The 16833-nt window shown below is 39.0% G+C and overlaps 1 protein-coding gene across 1 annotated transcript in view; it reads left to right on the forward strand.

Annotated features, from left to right (window-relative positions):
* Positions 1 to 16573, forward strand: part of rbm20 (RNA binding motif protein 20) — a 48371-nt gene extending 31798 nt beyond the window's left edge. The window contains exons 2-14 of the mRNA XM_056759926.1: positions 641 to 1649; positions 2107 to 2168; positions 2536 to 2633; positions 3265 to 3362; positions 10081 to 10224; positions 10741 to 10872; positions 11180 to 11259; positions 11349 to 11970; positions 12081 to 12173; positions 12322 to 12889; positions 12975 to 13082; positions 13920 to 14041; positions 15257 to 16573. Coding sequence (XP_056615904.1) covers positions 641 to 1649; positions 2107 to 2168; positions 2536 to 2633; positions 3265 to 3362; positions 10081 to 10224; positions 10741 to 10872; positions 11180 to 11259; positions 11349 to 11970; positions 12081 to 12173; positions 12322 to 12889; positions 12975 to 13082; positions 13920 to 14041; positions 15257 to 15325 — 3205 coding nt within the window. The 3' untranslated portion in view covers positions 15326 to 16573. The remainder of the gene's footprint in view (positions 1 to 640; positions 1650 to 2106; positions 2169 to 2535; positions 2634 to 3264; positions 3363 to 10080; positions 10225 to 10740; positions 10873 to 11179; positions 11260 to 11348; positions 11971 to 12080; positions 12174 to 12321; positions 12890 to 12974; positions 13083 to 13919; positions 14042 to 15256) is intronic.
* Positions 16574 to 16833: the final 260 nt, after the last annotated feature.

The raw sequence follows: 16833 nt of genomic DNA on the forward strand, positions 1-16833 counted from the left end.
GATGGCAGGAAGCTTGCACAGATATTTTGATTGATAGTAGCGCTGGCTAAATTTAGCCAGCATGTGAGCGCATTAATCAGTGCACTCAAACGGGGACGTGGAGTCCAAAGCGTCTGGGCTAGAGGAATGTTTCCTGATCGGACGAAGCCAATTTCAGTACCCTGATATGATATATCACAAAGCAATGCATTTCAATTTCAAAAGCTGTCATTAACATCATTCGCTGATAATCACCTGGAAGCGTTTGTGCAGAGTTAGTAATGGGCAAGCCGTCTCCATATATGGGCTTTCCACACAACCTTTCGTCAATCCCGTCAGACGTATCCCTACACTCTCTCTCGCCTGGGAACACGCATGGCAAAACCTTCAAGCATAGCTATTTGTGTGCCATTCTCAAAACCTTATGAAACACAATAAACATATTTTGCGTAGATCTAGACGGCACATGTTCCATTTTGAGCTTTTCTTGTTACTCTTTTAATCAGTACTACTTTCTTTGTTTGGAAATTATGTTTCTGAGTAAAAATATTTACAAACAAAATGTATTTACCTAGTTTAATCGAACAATAGTATTTGTTCTCTTCTGTTAATCCAATCTTCCCTTGGATTTTGACCTGACATGTTACGTATCTTTTCGCAGCTCCACAGGAGACAAGCCTGATAAGTCGTTGGCTCCTCTGGGCGGAGCTCTTGGTGGAGTGGGTCAAAACCTGCTGCTGAGTCCCGCCAGTCTTCAGCTGGCTCAGCTTCAGGCCCAACTTACCCTCCACCGTCTCAAACTCGCCCAGTCCACCAATACAGCTGCCGCAGCATCTGTCCTCAATCAGGTTCTCTCCAATGTGGCCATGTCGCAGCCGCTGTTCAACCAGCTTAGAGGTTCCGGCATGCCCCAAGCTCACGGTGGGTCGTTTCCACCACCACCCATGTCCTTCCCGCCCCCAAACTCAGCTTTGGGAACACTGGTTGGCAGTGGCTTCAATCCAAATCCTACTGGGATCAGGCCTACCACTTACGGTGGGGGGTCCAACCAGAATGTCAGTCAACACAATGAGTATGGTAAAAAAACCGGTACGTTTTTGACGGAAACAGATCGACGCCTACAATTTGGATTTCACGGAGGGGCTTCAGTTGTGACTAGTAAGGCGTGTGATGGTGGACAATATGGAGGATCTCAACCCAGAAACAACATCCAAAGCAATTTTCAGAGAGACTTCTACTCTTCCGAATCCCAGGTTAAACCAACAGGATACCTAGGAGGAGTTAGTGAACAAAATCTGGGATCTCGGTCTTCATCAGCTCCAAAGGATCAATGGAAAGGCCCGGTCAACCTGGGAAAAATGGACATGGGTACAGGAGCAGGTTCTGGCGCTTGGGTACCAACAGGCCCAGGGTTCATGGGCCAGAGAGCAGAGCTGTATAACCCTGAGGAACCCACGGCAGATCCCAAGTTCAACTCAGCATGTGGCCCAGGAGTTGGTCCATCCATGGGGCAGCAAGGAGGGTTTCAACAGCAGCCCCAGCTTCACCAGGGGGAGGAAGGGGTGAGGATGTCCTTACAACCTCATCAGATCAATGACTTTCATGGGACAACACCTTCACACCTACCCCATCAGTGCACCATTTGTGAGAAGAAGGTTTACAACTTGAAGGTGAGTGGATCAACTACACTACACTGTAAATATTTGTAAGATGACAAACCTCAAGAATGTGCTTCTTGGGCGAAATGCATCAAAAGCTATCCATCTAGAGGCTTACATATACATTTTTTCCCTTTTGATTTTCTAGAATTGAGTTAGGTGCTAGTACTTTAAGTAAAATAAATGGGCTTGTTGGTTACAGTTGGGTGTGAAGGCTTTTGTGGCAGCTGGCGTGTGTCGAAGGCAGGTTTAGAGGGTGAGGACACAGTTGTTCTAGTGGGGGCTGTCACAATAGCATTCATTTTAGGCTCTCACCCTCTCTCTTCTGTGAGCCGCTATCTCTCTAATGGCCGGTTTACGGCAACGCCAGAGGAATCTATCACTCTTACACAGAGGGATTAGAAGCGAAGTCAGAGAATCGGACTGACGTATCGTGTTTATGTTTGGTCTCTGTGTTTGGTGTTTTCAGGACTGGGACCAGCATGTGAAGGGCAAATTACATCTACAGAACTGTTCGCTTTACACCGAGAGGTGAGTACATAGGAAAAAACTTACAGTCTGTGTAGTTTTAAGAGAACTATGTGTAATCTTAGCCACTAACTGATAAATTCGTCACATGGTTGGCTACGGTAACCTTTGCTAACTTGGTAAAGAAACAAGATATTTTTAAAGGTCTTGTATAAATGTGGTCTATTTTAATACTTACCGGTCATCGCATGCAATTCTGTGGTTAAGCCCTTTATGAGCACAACCACTCTTTATTAAACTGAGTGATTTTATAAACAGTCCTCTACCACATAGAGACGGTTATGCCTTGAATTCGAGCTGTGTCATAAGATACGGTCAGCCCAGTTGCGCTGGGATCTAGAGTCTAAAAGCAGCACTGTCACCCTCACAGCCCGATGGTCGGAGGAGTGCACTTCCCTGTGTCGTCTGAAGGATGTCTCAACATGGCACTGAGTAACACAATGGCGTATTCATCAGCTGCCGGTCAAGGTAAGTCGAATATTGTCACTTCGATTGGCAGTTTAGAGGACAGGAGGTATGAGATGTGATTTTAGAGAGGACATTATTATTAGAGCAGTCATTTGGTGGTGGGGTACGAGGGTTAGGGGGCGTCTACAGTCATGTATTTATACCGCAGACATAGTTGTATTTTGTTGGAATATAGAGGCGAAGAAAAACGTTTTGTTGTTAACGATCAACAATTAATAAAGTTAATAGTTGAATAAATTATTAAATAAACTGAACAAAATGTCGATGTTGTATTCTGAGTATCAAATTTTTTTCTGGCATTTAGTGGATGCAGGCTGATTTTAAGCCACATGTACACGCATTTAAAAAATATTTTTTTGGGACAATGGACCAAAATATGATTTACTCATTTTGCTTGTTTGCTAGAATGACAACGTCTCCTCCAAATGACACCATTTGTAGTAGCGTGTCATATTCTATCATGTTATGCTAAATCTCATAGGTTATTTTGATCATTTATTGACTTCGTTTCATTTTTATTGTTTTGTTGAAAATAACTTGGCCTTACTATATGTGGTTTTCCGGGTTGTAATGTAAACACAAGGCTTTAATTATGCCCCGCTCTCAACTTCCTGTTTTCTGTTTTCCACAGATGTTTCAACTGGAAATGCATCATATTTGCCTGCCACAGCCATAAAGTCATTTCCTCTCACAGGGGTGGGATTTAATTCACATCAATCTGAAGTAAAGGTCAGATCCTGACAAAAATAAATTACAAAATAATATTTTAAATATGACGACAGAGTGCTTTGGTGATATTTAATTCTTTAAAATACAAATTTTTCGGAAGAAATACACTTTTTTAAAGAAATTTAACTTACATTTATATCGAGACTAACTTCCTTACACACCAATAATATTTTTTGAGCTCGACTCTTCTCGACCAATCAACTTCATTGCTGACAAACAAACACCTTCAAACACTGACTATATGTTTTGCAGCTTTGCAGTTTTACAACCTTAAGGGGGGGGGCAAAGTGTTTCATGCATTTGGTCTTCTTTATAATGTTAAACATGCTGGCTTCTCATGCTAAAATGGTCAATTTGTCAAAAAACATATGACGTAGCATTTCTATGCTCGATTCACTCCGTCAGGGTTCGAACAGGTTTCTGAATTTATTCCGAACATTTCGAATTCGTATCCACTTTTCATTGTCCCTTATTGGATAACTCTCCCGGAAAAGCACGCCAATGCCTCAACCCGCCAGAGCAAAAAGAAAGAGCATGCCCACGTGTAAACCAGGGAGAGCGGGTGAAGGAGCATGCGCACACGTCAACCCGTTGGAGCAAGAGAAAGAACACTGCGTTCGCAAAGTTCAGCTGTTTTTGTTTGTTAACTGCATTTCGGGGAGAAACGGTGGATTTAACGCTTGATTTGGAGATCGCTAAATAATGCTGGAAATGAACCGCACGCGGTAAGTGGAACTGAGTCATGTGTCTGTGTTTTGTTGGCAATGGGTGTGCATGTGCATGAGGTCGTCTGTTTTCGGAAATAATCGTACAGCTGTATGTCTTTTATAAATGTGATCAAACTAAAGACTCTTTATAGGTACTCAAGATTAAAATGTCCTTTTTAATATAGAAAACCGTTTTCTTTTATTAATTTTGGATTATGAGGAAAATAACATCATATATTTAAATATACATAAAGAAAATTCATATTTGGCGTAGGATTGCCATTGGCTTTCACACAAAAAATGGTATAAAATTACCAAAAAAAATTATAGAATATCACAGCATTTGCGATTTGGTAAATCCAATTTTTGCATGTTGGAATACCTCAGTTCACTGAGGTTGTTTTTTCTTTGAAAGTTTTTCGGCTTAACTCATAATGTTATTCATTCTGTGCTCAGTTCACAGGCTTTGTAACGGAGCCAACAGAAGCGAGATAGAGATCATGCTATGGCTACTTCGTGCTGTTTCACTGACAGACAAATTACTTTGTGCTTATTGTCGCAGTCTAATGGTTATTATTCAAAAGACAACTGAGCCATCTTCACAGCTATAGCGCATGGGGAACAGGTGGTAGCCCGCAGCAATGGACGACTCTGTCATTGCGCACAAGTTAAAAGGTTAATGTTTAATTGCGGTTTAGTAGCATTTAGGGGATAGTTTCTGTATCTAGAGGTGCGTATTTATTGCTGTGCTGCTGTAATAAGGAGGAAACGCAGAAGGGTTTACTGCCTTTGGATAGATCTGGTTGTAGATGTGTAAAACGAGCACTTGTTTTTGTTGTCTTGAGTCTTTACTTAGCTGTCCAACCAGGGTCCAAAATTTACTTTTTGACACATCTGCAAATAATTAATGAATTTATATAACTGTCCAGACATAACTATGTCTAACTAGTAGGGCTGCCATACGATTAATCACATCCATAAAAAAGTCTGATTTGATATAATATACGTTCTGTCCATATTATCACAGATATAATCACAAAAACATAAATGTATATTTTGGAAATATTAAAGGTATTTATTTATATGAACCAATAATTTAAATTATATATCAACGTTAATGAATTTTTATATTTGTCTTAAATATACATGTATGTGTATGTTATTATAAACACAAAATGAATATGCACAGTACACAGACACATATTATGTAAACATAAAATTTATTCTGGATGTGATTAATTGTTTGACAGCCCTACTTACAAGTTATGTATTTCTTGTTAGTGTATTTAGAAAATAACAGTTGCTCTTAGGACCATGTGATTATCTAGCTGTTTTATCCCGCATGTTGTGACTAAAAGCTTCTCAATGAAATACAACATGGCAAAAAAACACTGAGACCAAACGTTGTTGTAACTCCATTTTGTTTAGTAACCAATATATTTTTTGTTTGCATAATTATCCCATAATTTTGGAATTATTTTACCTACCTCTTTTTAAGTAACTACCATCTGAATAATCACTTCAGTGTATAGTATTACAAGTTCAGTTCGGTTTATTGTATAATATTCAGTTTATTTATTAGTATTATATTAATATTTAATTTGTAATTATATTATTATATATATATATATATATATATATATGATTACAAGTTGAAAAGTATTAATATGATCGAAAACATTTGGCTAGATTCGTACTCAAGGCTTTAATTTCTGCAGTTATTCTGTATAATTGTTTCAAAAGTTTTAACATGTTTAGCAAGCAAATGTGAATATCTTTAAGCTTCATTACTGTAAGTATAGTTTTAAACGCAAATATAAGAACCAAACTTGTTATTTGTATGATGTCATCCGTCTGTTTGAATTGGTTTGATCTCATTGGTAGAAAATAGAATAATCTCAGTGATTCAGTGTTCCATGGTAGTACGAACTGCGGTAATGTGAGCCGGGTTTACACGCAGACGGCTGTTTGCGTACCCAGAGTGTGACTGATGAGTCCTCACATATGGACGCCGTGAGCATTGTTTTGGATTAGATCCACTCTGACCTTGCCTAAAAGTCTTAAAAAAGTCATGACCTAAAAGTCTCACCTATAATTGAATCGATGCTCTGTGCGGCATGGTATTTTGTGCAGTTGCCCATCGGCTTCTATACACGAAGATCTTTACGGTGGCTTGTTTAGCCGAGTTATTTATGATTTAGTTTACCGACAAGGTGCATGCAGTGAACGCAAGGGCTAATGTTAGCTCCTGTAAAACCCCTATGTCATACAGCAGCTGTACATTCGGGTTTACAGCTCTTTTACATTGCAGCGTACACTTTGAGCCGATAAACCAATGCAGTTTTATTTCTGTAAAAGGAGCCTGTGGGACGGGGACATCAGTGATATAGTGTAGATGAAAGGACAGTAGTGATATGGTAACATATTGTAAATACTTTTGACATATGCAGTATTACATTTGGGTAATATTCAAAGAGTTTTTTTGTTTATTTACCAAGTTTTGCCAAACTGTCTCTAAAAGTCGCAGATATTTTTTCACATTTTTATTTAATCAGCATTTCTAGATGTATTGCGGCCATTCCAGTCTAATGTCTGTTAACTTTCCACAAAAACAAACATCGACATAAAGTCATCCAAAAGCAATGTGAATGACTTACAGCATGACAAGACACGAGGTGATCACACAAAAATATATTTTTAACTTTTCCTGTGTACAAATGTTCCTGTTGCATTGCTTTAAAATTAATATAAACTTGTTTTCTTTGCAGTATCAGAGGTCAAATACAAAGAGCATCAGAGCATCATTTCTCTTGTTCTCCGTTTTATCTTTTTCTGCAAATAAATACAATTAGAAACAATATTTTTATTTGAAATTTGGAAGAAATATTGTTTGTAGTTCACAGAATGAAACAAAAACGATCAATTTATCTAAACACACCAATAAATTTTAAATTCAGAAAAAAATGAAAATAATTTTGAAATGGTCCCTTCATTTTTTCTGTGGTTGTATATCTGCTTTTAGAAATAGTGCATATCTACAAGCTACTTTGTTAGGACTATTATTCTAAAATGTGGGTGGGAGATATTTCTAAACTTTTGATAGAGTATTTTTAATATTACAGTAGGTTAAATTTGAACAGTATGATACAGTAGACATAACTAGAAATCCTCTAAATTCAGTTTATACTATTTTCTAAATTCTATTGAATTGAGGGGGGGGGGGCTGGGGGGATTCGGGACCCCATAAGCCAATGGGTTCTTCCAGATATCTTTTTGTAAAGGTCATATACTTACAGTATTAGAATACAGTTAACTATGTGAATTGGATATATATAATAATTGGCCGAAGTGTTGTTCTAGGCTGATTGTCATATTTTAAACATCATATCATATCATATCAGAACCTGATATTTTTTCCTACCTGCTATATCATCGGAGTTATGCATATTATGATCAAATAAATATAAATGGACCAAAAAAAAGATCATGATGGGGACCCTCTATAAGACTTAAAATTCAATTGATTTTAGCCCTTCTATTACTTAGGCAAAGACAAAGGGATAGTTGGTTCCAAACTGCCGAGCCAAGTAATCAAGATGCGTGCGGTGTTCCAGGATTCTGTTGAGGCTGGGAATTCAATTTCCACCCACAGATTCGTAACCTGATCTGGTGGGGATAAAGGCTTCCTGACATGGGAATGCCTGGAGATCTATGAAATTTAGAAACTGCGTGCTAGAGCTCCAACAAAACCTATTCCAGTGCCAGTGTAAACCCTCTCTGTATAAACAGACATACGTGAATGTATTTGTTTCACAGTATGGTGCTGATCATCACTGAATCTCCAAAGAGAATGTCTGTCATTGCTCAGATTTATGATGTGTTTAAGAATGTGAAGGGAAAAATCATAATTTTACACGCTGCATGATATTTGTGGCATGTTTATGTTGTAGCATCGAGCCCTCTTATCAACTGGCACTCATAATCGAGAATCGACGGTGGGTTTATTTTGATATCCACAAACTGGGATTAAAGATCTTATTTAAACTTGGAAACATTTAAACAAACATATTTTGATATTTTGTTACGATAGTACACAGAATTGAACTGAATCGACAACACTTTTAATTTTTTTAATACACAGTATTCCTTACATCTTTATAAATAATAAGATTTTTTGTATGTAGTGTTTCAGTTGCATTGCTACGAGCCAGCAATGACAATCCAGACCAATTACATTAGGTAACCCAAAAGCCTCATTTGAGTGACAGTCCCTTCCAGCCAATCAGCAGCAACCTCAAGCCCCAGCAGTTTAATGCCATTCCAGGGTTATCTATGACTCCCCATTTTAATAATCACCTTGCTCTTTGCCAGAGACTCCAGCGACCCAGCGACTTTTCACTAACTTGTAATGTATTGAACAAGCTCCAAAACACAGCCGCTACATTGTGCTACCCCATCACGTAGGATCTGCTTGTAGTTATGCTCTTTATTATATAGCAGAGTTATAAAAAGTCTGTTCCGGAATCTATTTCTGTTTCTGTTAATGGATGTGGACCTAACATGACCTTTTTGGCACATTTGGGTGAAGGGAAGGTCTGGCACGGAGCCATTCATAGAATTATCACGGGCTCCCCTTCAACTTTTAGACTGGGGTCAGCGGCCAGCGGCAATAAAACCGCATAAACCAACCACATCAAGATTGATTTAAGTTTGGTACTGATCTGAGGTAATTTTTGTCTGAATCATTTTCATGTAGATTCCTTGGGTTCATTCACTTTAGATCATCACTTTTGATAACTGATCAGTTCAGTTCACTATGTAGATCACTGTGGTACTTACACTAATGCCCGTCCTCTGGTGTGTAAATTGCAGTGTAAACACTGACCCTAACGTCTCACTCATCATGTGGTCTAAGCTCGCCATGCACTTGCCACTGTCAATCAAATTCTGCAACTCGGCGAAACACCTCCCACACACGTATATATACAAATTTGTGGTTCTGTGAGTTAATGATTAGATTCGTTCATGGTTTTTACATTTTCGTCTCTTTTGCAAAAAGGGCACAACTGAAATGTTATCACTCCAACACAGTTTGGTTTTTTAACCTTGAGATCTGATCGAAATATACTTTTTGTCTTTGAAAATGTTTTTCTCCAATAGGGGGCCTGATCTCTTTGTATTATTAAACATTAACATAACCAGTGTTCAAACCAGATCATTCTTTTTGAATATTTAAAGGTGTCACATGGCGCGAACAAGTGTTTTCAGTGTCTTTTGTGTGTATAAGTTGCCCATGTATGTGTTAGACACGTAAAATTGCAAAAATAATATGTATTCTATCTGAAAGTGAATGCTCACCCAGACCACCATGAAACGCCTTGTGTAACCCCACCCCCACAAATCTACTTAAGTTCATGGTATGAGTTGACTAAGACCGCTCAAATTTATACGCAAGTCAGTACTTTCATTACAATTGCTTTGGAACATGATGTTCCAAATATTGTAAGAGGCGTTACATTTCTGTCACACGCTTGCAGTATTCGATCAATCACTACGCACTGGTTAACTGGCCAATCATAGCACACCTCGCGTTTCAGAGCGATGAGCTTTGTTAAAAATCTGCACGTTTCAGAGAGGCAGAGAAAAGAGGAGTTACAAACAAGTACGGTATGTGTGTTTTTTAACATTAAATCGTGTATACACATTTCATAACATCTAAAACAAATGATAATTCTCGTTTTAACCATGTACTATGACTCCTTTAAATGCTAAACATAGGAGGTGTATATTTTGAACGAATAACACACATAACCTACTTACGTCATGACATTGGAATTTCAGCAAATCAAAATGCAAGCCTCTTTTTTTCCATTACTAACCCTCACAACTGAGAAACGTTACAACCAATCAGAGCTCAAAACCATGTTTTCCCACCACTGCCAGCTGTAGAGCACTTTCGGATGACCCTTAATAAAAGAACAATAATGAAGTCTCAAACCTTTTCCTCACAGTTTCTTCAGCGTAAAGCGTGTCCTGGTCGTGTCGTCCACATCTGTAACTTGCCTGAGGGCAGCTGCACTGAGAATGACGTCATCAACTTGGGTATTCCCTTCGGGAAAGTGACCAACTACATCCTCATGCGCTCGACGCATCAGGTACAGTCCAGCCCTGTAGTTGACAAAATACACACACAGTTGAACACTTATACCATGTAGTTTTTGTAATTTACTATAAAAACATTATGTCATTAAAAGAAACTTTTGGATATGCATGGGTTATGGCGGTCACGTATGGTATAATATACTTGTAAATAAAGCCATAGCACTGGGCCAAATGGGGTAGGTAAAGCATAAATATATTTAGGCAAGCACAGTATATACTTTATCGCTTCGAACATTCAAACACCAACAAGATGATGTCTCAATCGCCCATCCTGAATTTATTAATCACAATTTTGATTGACTTTTTGACTGGTTCCAGTAATACAATCTGGATCAAATATTTGGTCCAGTGCCAAGCGTGACACGTGTTGGACTAGGCACCACAGTGATCCAATCCTGTAACTGTCTTAGATATTTACTATGCAATTAAATATTATCTTATAACATGTGCTGGTATCATAATTGACACATTTTATGTATGATGTGTGTTTTATGGTATGTTTCTTCAAGGCTTTTCTGGAGATGGCATATGTGGAGGCGGCTCAGGCTATGGTGCAGTACTACCAGCTGCAGCCAGCTACAATCAACGAGCAGAAGTTACTGATCCGCATGTCTAAGAGATACAAGGAGCTACAGTTGAAGGTACAGTATGTTTTTCTCTGGCTTATCATTGCCTATATGAATACTAATAATATTTGGTAAAACACTTAGACACTCTACAGTACCTCAAAAAATGCTCAGGAAGTCTTAGCAACTGCCGTGGAACAGTAACGGCATAGTAATGCCAAGGTACACCCACCCTCAACACTTTGGCATAATGGCATTGCCTTTTTAATTTTTAATGGCAAACATCCCTTACCTTTCCATTTCTTTGGAAAATGCAGAAACCTTGCTTAAGTCATGAATAGCCAGACGTAAATTTAAATGCATGTTTGCTTTTCCAATCCAGAAACCAGGTAAAGATGTACAGTCTATAATTCAGGACATCAATTCCCAGAGAGGACGAGATGAAATGCAGGAGACTGACAGGTGAGATGGACATCACAATTTTGTTTTAGAAAGGAAAAGTATTTTTTAAGATGTGTGGTCTCAAAACCACTGCTGGTGTGTCCGTGTAGATACCTCCCAGAACGAGCAAGATCGCGCAGTCCGGTGAGCCGTTCTCAAAGTCCTCGCTCTCACAGTCCAAGCTTCACTTCATGTAGTTCTGCCCACAGTCCACCAGGGCCACCCGGTCGACCCGACTGGAGCAACGGAATGGGGCCACGGCGGGGCTCCTGGGATTGGTCATCCCATTTGCGTGGTGATGATGACCCACGTGACCGAGATGTCTGGAGGAATGGTGAGGAAGACAGACCCAATGGTTGGTTGTCTGAACGCAGGAAGCCCTATCTTAAATCAGGAGACCGGAATAGTCCCCGTATGGGGCCTGGAGATGAGCGAGGCAGAGACTGGTACCCTCGTGGAAGTCCTCAGGGTTCCTCTTTCTCCTCCTCTTACCACTCCATAGATGACTTTTACAAGAAAGATTCATTGTACAAGAGCGATAAACAAAGCAGGTCGCAACATCACAGGCATGAGGGTAAATCTAAAAGGAGGGAAGGTGGAGACCACAGACCTCGGCATTCAGAATCAGATGTGATAGATGACACCAGCTCTAATCGGATGGCCGAAGACAGAGGACGTAGCAAGAGGTCGAGCCGGAGGCAAGAGAAAGAAGAGCGGGAGTCTGAGAATCAGGCAAGTCCTACACATTTTTGTTTCACTTTTGTATGTGTACAGAATATGCGATATAGCAACTTTTCACCCTACTCATCTTTAAATAAGCCTTGCTTGTTTGTCTATAACAGAAAGAAGAAAATCCAGGCAAAGAAATATCTTCCTCTCCTCATAACATCAAACCTTCAGAGCCCAAAAAGTGTGAAAGAAATGGAGACAGTGAGGTAAACAAATATTAAAAGTTTTTATGCCAAGCTAGCAAGACTCGGCCAGTCAATTAGCTTCAGCATAGCCTTAAACGGATGCACATTGTGTTTATATACAGATCTGTGTACTATTGTTCGTTGGTGAAAGACATTTCTTGATTCTCAGGGTTTAGATAGTGGAGATGATGGAGAGGAAGAGTCCTGGTATCCTAAAAGCATGGAGGAATTGTTGACCGTTGATGAAGTTGGAGGAGAGGACGACTCCATTGTAGAGCCTGATCTACCTGAGCTTCAAGAGGAGGACCAGAACGTGGAGGCTGGAACGCAGGCAGGAGTCAGTCCTAACCCCAGTGAGAAGAACACCCCAAAACAGAGTGAGGAATCCAGTCTGGACCCTTCCACTCTTCCAACTCTGGATTTGGCTCTGGAAGAAAGTTCCATTGGAGCTCAGCCCAGCCCCAAAGAGATGTCCCCTGCCACGTCTCTTCAAGAGCAGCCCATCTCACAACTTATCCAGTTTCCCTCTCAGGAGTTTAAGACAGCTTTGGAGCAAAGTTGTACGTCCACGGAAATGGAGCCGGACATCAACGCAACCACACCAGCTGGTCCACCCAACCATGACAGCTTGTGTGAAAATGGGAAATTAACAGACACGCAGTTGAGCAACGATGAGAGAAAGGTGATAGAGATGTACGACAAGAATCCATGTCTCAAACCAGATGGTGAGAAGACAGGTAACGGATTTTTGTTTCAAATAGAATAGAAACTACATTAAAATCACATAAACATTATTTCAACCATGATCTTTGTTAATTCTAGATATCCCTGACACGTCACCTGCTTCTTCAACTCAGACGACAGACGTCTCGGCCATCTTGCCCTCCCATGAGCAGCAGAAAGCCATCAGTGAGCACAGCATACCGTTAGGTGACTGATCACATCACATCATCACATCCAATCAAAACATAACACTTCACCTCACTGAACGGATCTAGAATTTCCAAAGCAACGTGTAAATAGCCGTTTGATATTTCTCTTAATGTTATCAATCAGCTCATTGTCATGATAGTATACACCCCTAACACACTCTAGCTTGTGTCATGTTGCATTATTTTGAATGTTAAGCTACTTGGTTTCCCACATCAACAAGGTGTAATGTGTCATGTCTTGCAAGCAGCCAAACTTTGCTTTTACAACAATTAAATTATGAAGTTATTTTTTACATGGACGTAAGCTTTGTACTAAGCCAACCGCACAAGGCAAAGTCTACACACTGGTCTCGAATCATTGCCATAGCATAAAAACGCCCTCAATGTCTCTATATATCGTCTATCTATATGAAAAAGGGTTAATGGCCCGAGACTTTGCCATGTGGTGGGCAAAGGATTCATCACATTACCACTGATGCATGATCAGTGTGGGGTGTAAGGTGTAAGGTGTTGAGATGGGATTATAAATGAAAGGCTCTGGCTGTGAGGTGGGCACTCGGACTGTAACTGAAGACTTGGGTCCAGCTGATGTCAGTCGAGCGTTTGTCATCCCGTTTTAGAGCGTGAGGTGTGAATTGCACCCACGAGACGTGAGCTTGTGTACAGATTAATGTACAGCTAGCGCAGCTAATTCAAGCACAGAAGAGCTGACTTTACACCCCAACATACGCACTTAAATATATTAGATTTGTGTCAAGAAAAACCGTTGTTTATCTGTGTACAGATGTTTGCCTGGCGTGGATGTGAATTCTGGCTGATATTTTTTTTTTGGCAGGTGTTGAGTTCATCGTGCCAAGGACAGGGTTTTATTGCAACTTGTGTGGCTTGTTTTACACCAACGAGCAAATTGCCAAGACGTCACACTGTCGGAGTACAATTCACTACAGGAATCTACAGGTAATGCATACACACATTGAATAAACTATTAAATGTAGACAATTTCTATAAAAAACTTTTTCTCTTTCTTATATACTATTTATTCTTGCAAAAAATAAACAAGCAGGTACATAAACAATCTGTTTTCAAAACCATATTTCTATGATTTTTTTTAATAAAATGACTTAAAATGAATTCGTCATGTAAAACATTATTGTTACTAAAATGAATGAAAAATATATAAGTGCAATATATCTATACGTATATATTTATTATTATTTACGTTTTTAATTAAATTACTTCATTTATTTGATCATTAAGGTCAAGACAATTCAAACTTATGGTTGCTTTAGCGCCCCCTCTGGTGTGAGAATGAAACCCGACCATGTGCTTGTGTTTAGTATATTTGTCTTATTGGGTGTTAGGCTGGAAAGTTAGGGCGGGACCAGTTGTGGTTGGGTTTGAACGAATATCTCTTCGCCGTGAAGTGTGTCTGAAAAGTGAGAACTGGTCTGCGTTGAATGTTTCCAACTGGTCATAAGACTGCAGTGTACGATTGACTGATCTAAGACGACGGTATTACTTCAGTCCTCGGGGTGGGATATAGTTTCTCATCTAGTCCTTCACACCTTTACACACATAAACACACACATGCACGCTATCCAGTATGATATAGTAGGCCAGCATGAAGCCAGAGGTTCCCCGTCAACACAGTCAGACCGTTACCAGTTGTCCTGTCTCTCAGACCAGAGTAGCGGGCAGGAGAACATCACCTCCCACTTCATTTCTCATCCTTGAGGCCTGCCATGCGTGTAGAGTTTACATGTACAGTGAGAAAGCGACAGCTGAGTTTAACACCACAAGACAAGTGTTGTAAGACAGGTGGAAGACCGTAAAGACTGAACATTGCAGGAAACACCTGCTTTGCCTCCCACAATTTGACCTTCTTCTGTTTCAACTCTCCTCTGTGTTTCACCCATAAACAAAACCGCTGTTGAGCTTCGACCTTCAGGGAAATATGTGAACTCTAATGCAGCATGAATCTATTTGCAAGTGCATTTATGTTAGTCGATCCTCTTAAATATTACACACTGGTCCTATAAGTCATAACAGATGACAAGCCAATATTGACAGAGAAGCCAAACTGTTGCTCTTCTGAAATGTATAGGTGCTTCTGTCATATGTCATTGAAGAAGATTTCACTGATTTGAATGTCTTTTGCTTTGTATTTTGTAGAAGTATCTATCACAGTTGGCTGAGGAAAGTCTTTTAAACTTTCACACTGGGTCGGAGAACACGGAATGAAGCATATGTAAAGAGCAGGTTTGCGAAGCAGCCAGGACAACACAAAACAGGAGATACAGAGCAGCTGTATCTTTTAACACATGAGCACATGAAGTTTTAAGAGTGATTAGGTAATGACTTTACTTAAACGGAAATAGTCAACACAAAAATGAAAGTTCTTGTAGCATTATCGTGTCTTTAAGAATGTTCACACTTTTGTTTTCCACACAATAAAAGTGTTTAGGCCTGTTGGGTTGCTCACTTAACATCATAATGTCATAAATATTCAAATATCAATGTCTCAGGGTATACAAATATACAGCGTGAAATCAAAACACCAGAGTAATTTTTAACCTATATTATCATGTGTAGCATATAAAACAACACAGAATGTCATTTTTTTATATAAAATATATTTTCCAATACAGCTACATGGCTTTAAAGCACAAATGTGAAGATAAATGTAAAAACAGCATCTACATTTGTTAGAATAACATTTTTGGATTCATGGGCATTTAAATGACATGAACGACAAATTTTCATTTTGGGTCAAACCCTTCGTTTGGGTCACTGTCCTTATACATAGGACGCAAGATAATATTTGTATCCTCTATTGTCCAGCAAAGTATTTTTATTAAACTGTGAACAATATTATGTATCAGAATGTGAAAAGCACTGATAAGTGTAGTGTTTACATCGTCTGCATCTGCCTCATTCATATTAAGAACTAACTTGCAAATATATAGATTTTTCTCTGTTGTGTACATATATATCTTTAGATTTTCAGAAGTGCCTAATTTAAATTTGAAGAGGTAATTCAGATTCATCCTCAGGTTTTTTCGTGAATGTTTGCCTGTCTTGATTGCTATTTTAGTGTTTAATTATTAACTGCAGGTCTTGATTTTATTTCAGTGGTTGAATATTTTAACTTTCAGAGCGCCTTATCATTTTAAGTGTAAAGAGACTTCAGTTTTAAAGTGCCTTAGAATAAAACAGAAAAAAGATATTAGCCTACTGTTGGTTATATTATTTTTATTTTGCTTCATGTCATTACTGTACACAGATCTTTAGGGATTCTTTAACTGGACCATGTTTATTGTTGTGTAGTGTGTGTTGTTAAGATAGTATTTTATTAAAATAGTTCTGAGACTTTTTTGTTTTATATAATGGCATCCCGATTTTTAAAAAAACAGTTCTGTATAATTGCTATGGGTTGCTTTGGTGCAAATATTTAAATAAACTTTATGGAAATGACGTTGTCTTGTTGACTTGATAACTGAAAGCGTTTCCAGACCTACCAATTTGCTTACCAAACTTCAATTCATGAGTCGATTAAGGAATAACAAGGAAGTTTTATTTTAAAACTTAATATTAATTCTTTGTAATATTGTAATGATGCTCGTGACTTTAATATGCCATGATGCACGTGTCTGCAACTAAACACCTGAACTTACCTATGCGACGGTCCTCAATGACATGTATTGGCTTTTGCGTTATTGAATTAATCGATGACGGGCTGATAACAAATA

This window comes from Triplophysa dalaica, chromosome 10, assembly GCF_015846415.1.
Source record: "Triplophysa dalaica isolate WHDGS20190420 chromosome 10, ASM1584641v1, whole genome shotgun sequence".
NCBI lineage: Eukaryota > Metazoa > Chordata > Actinopteri > Cypriniformes > Nemacheilidae > Triplophysa > Triplophysa dalaica.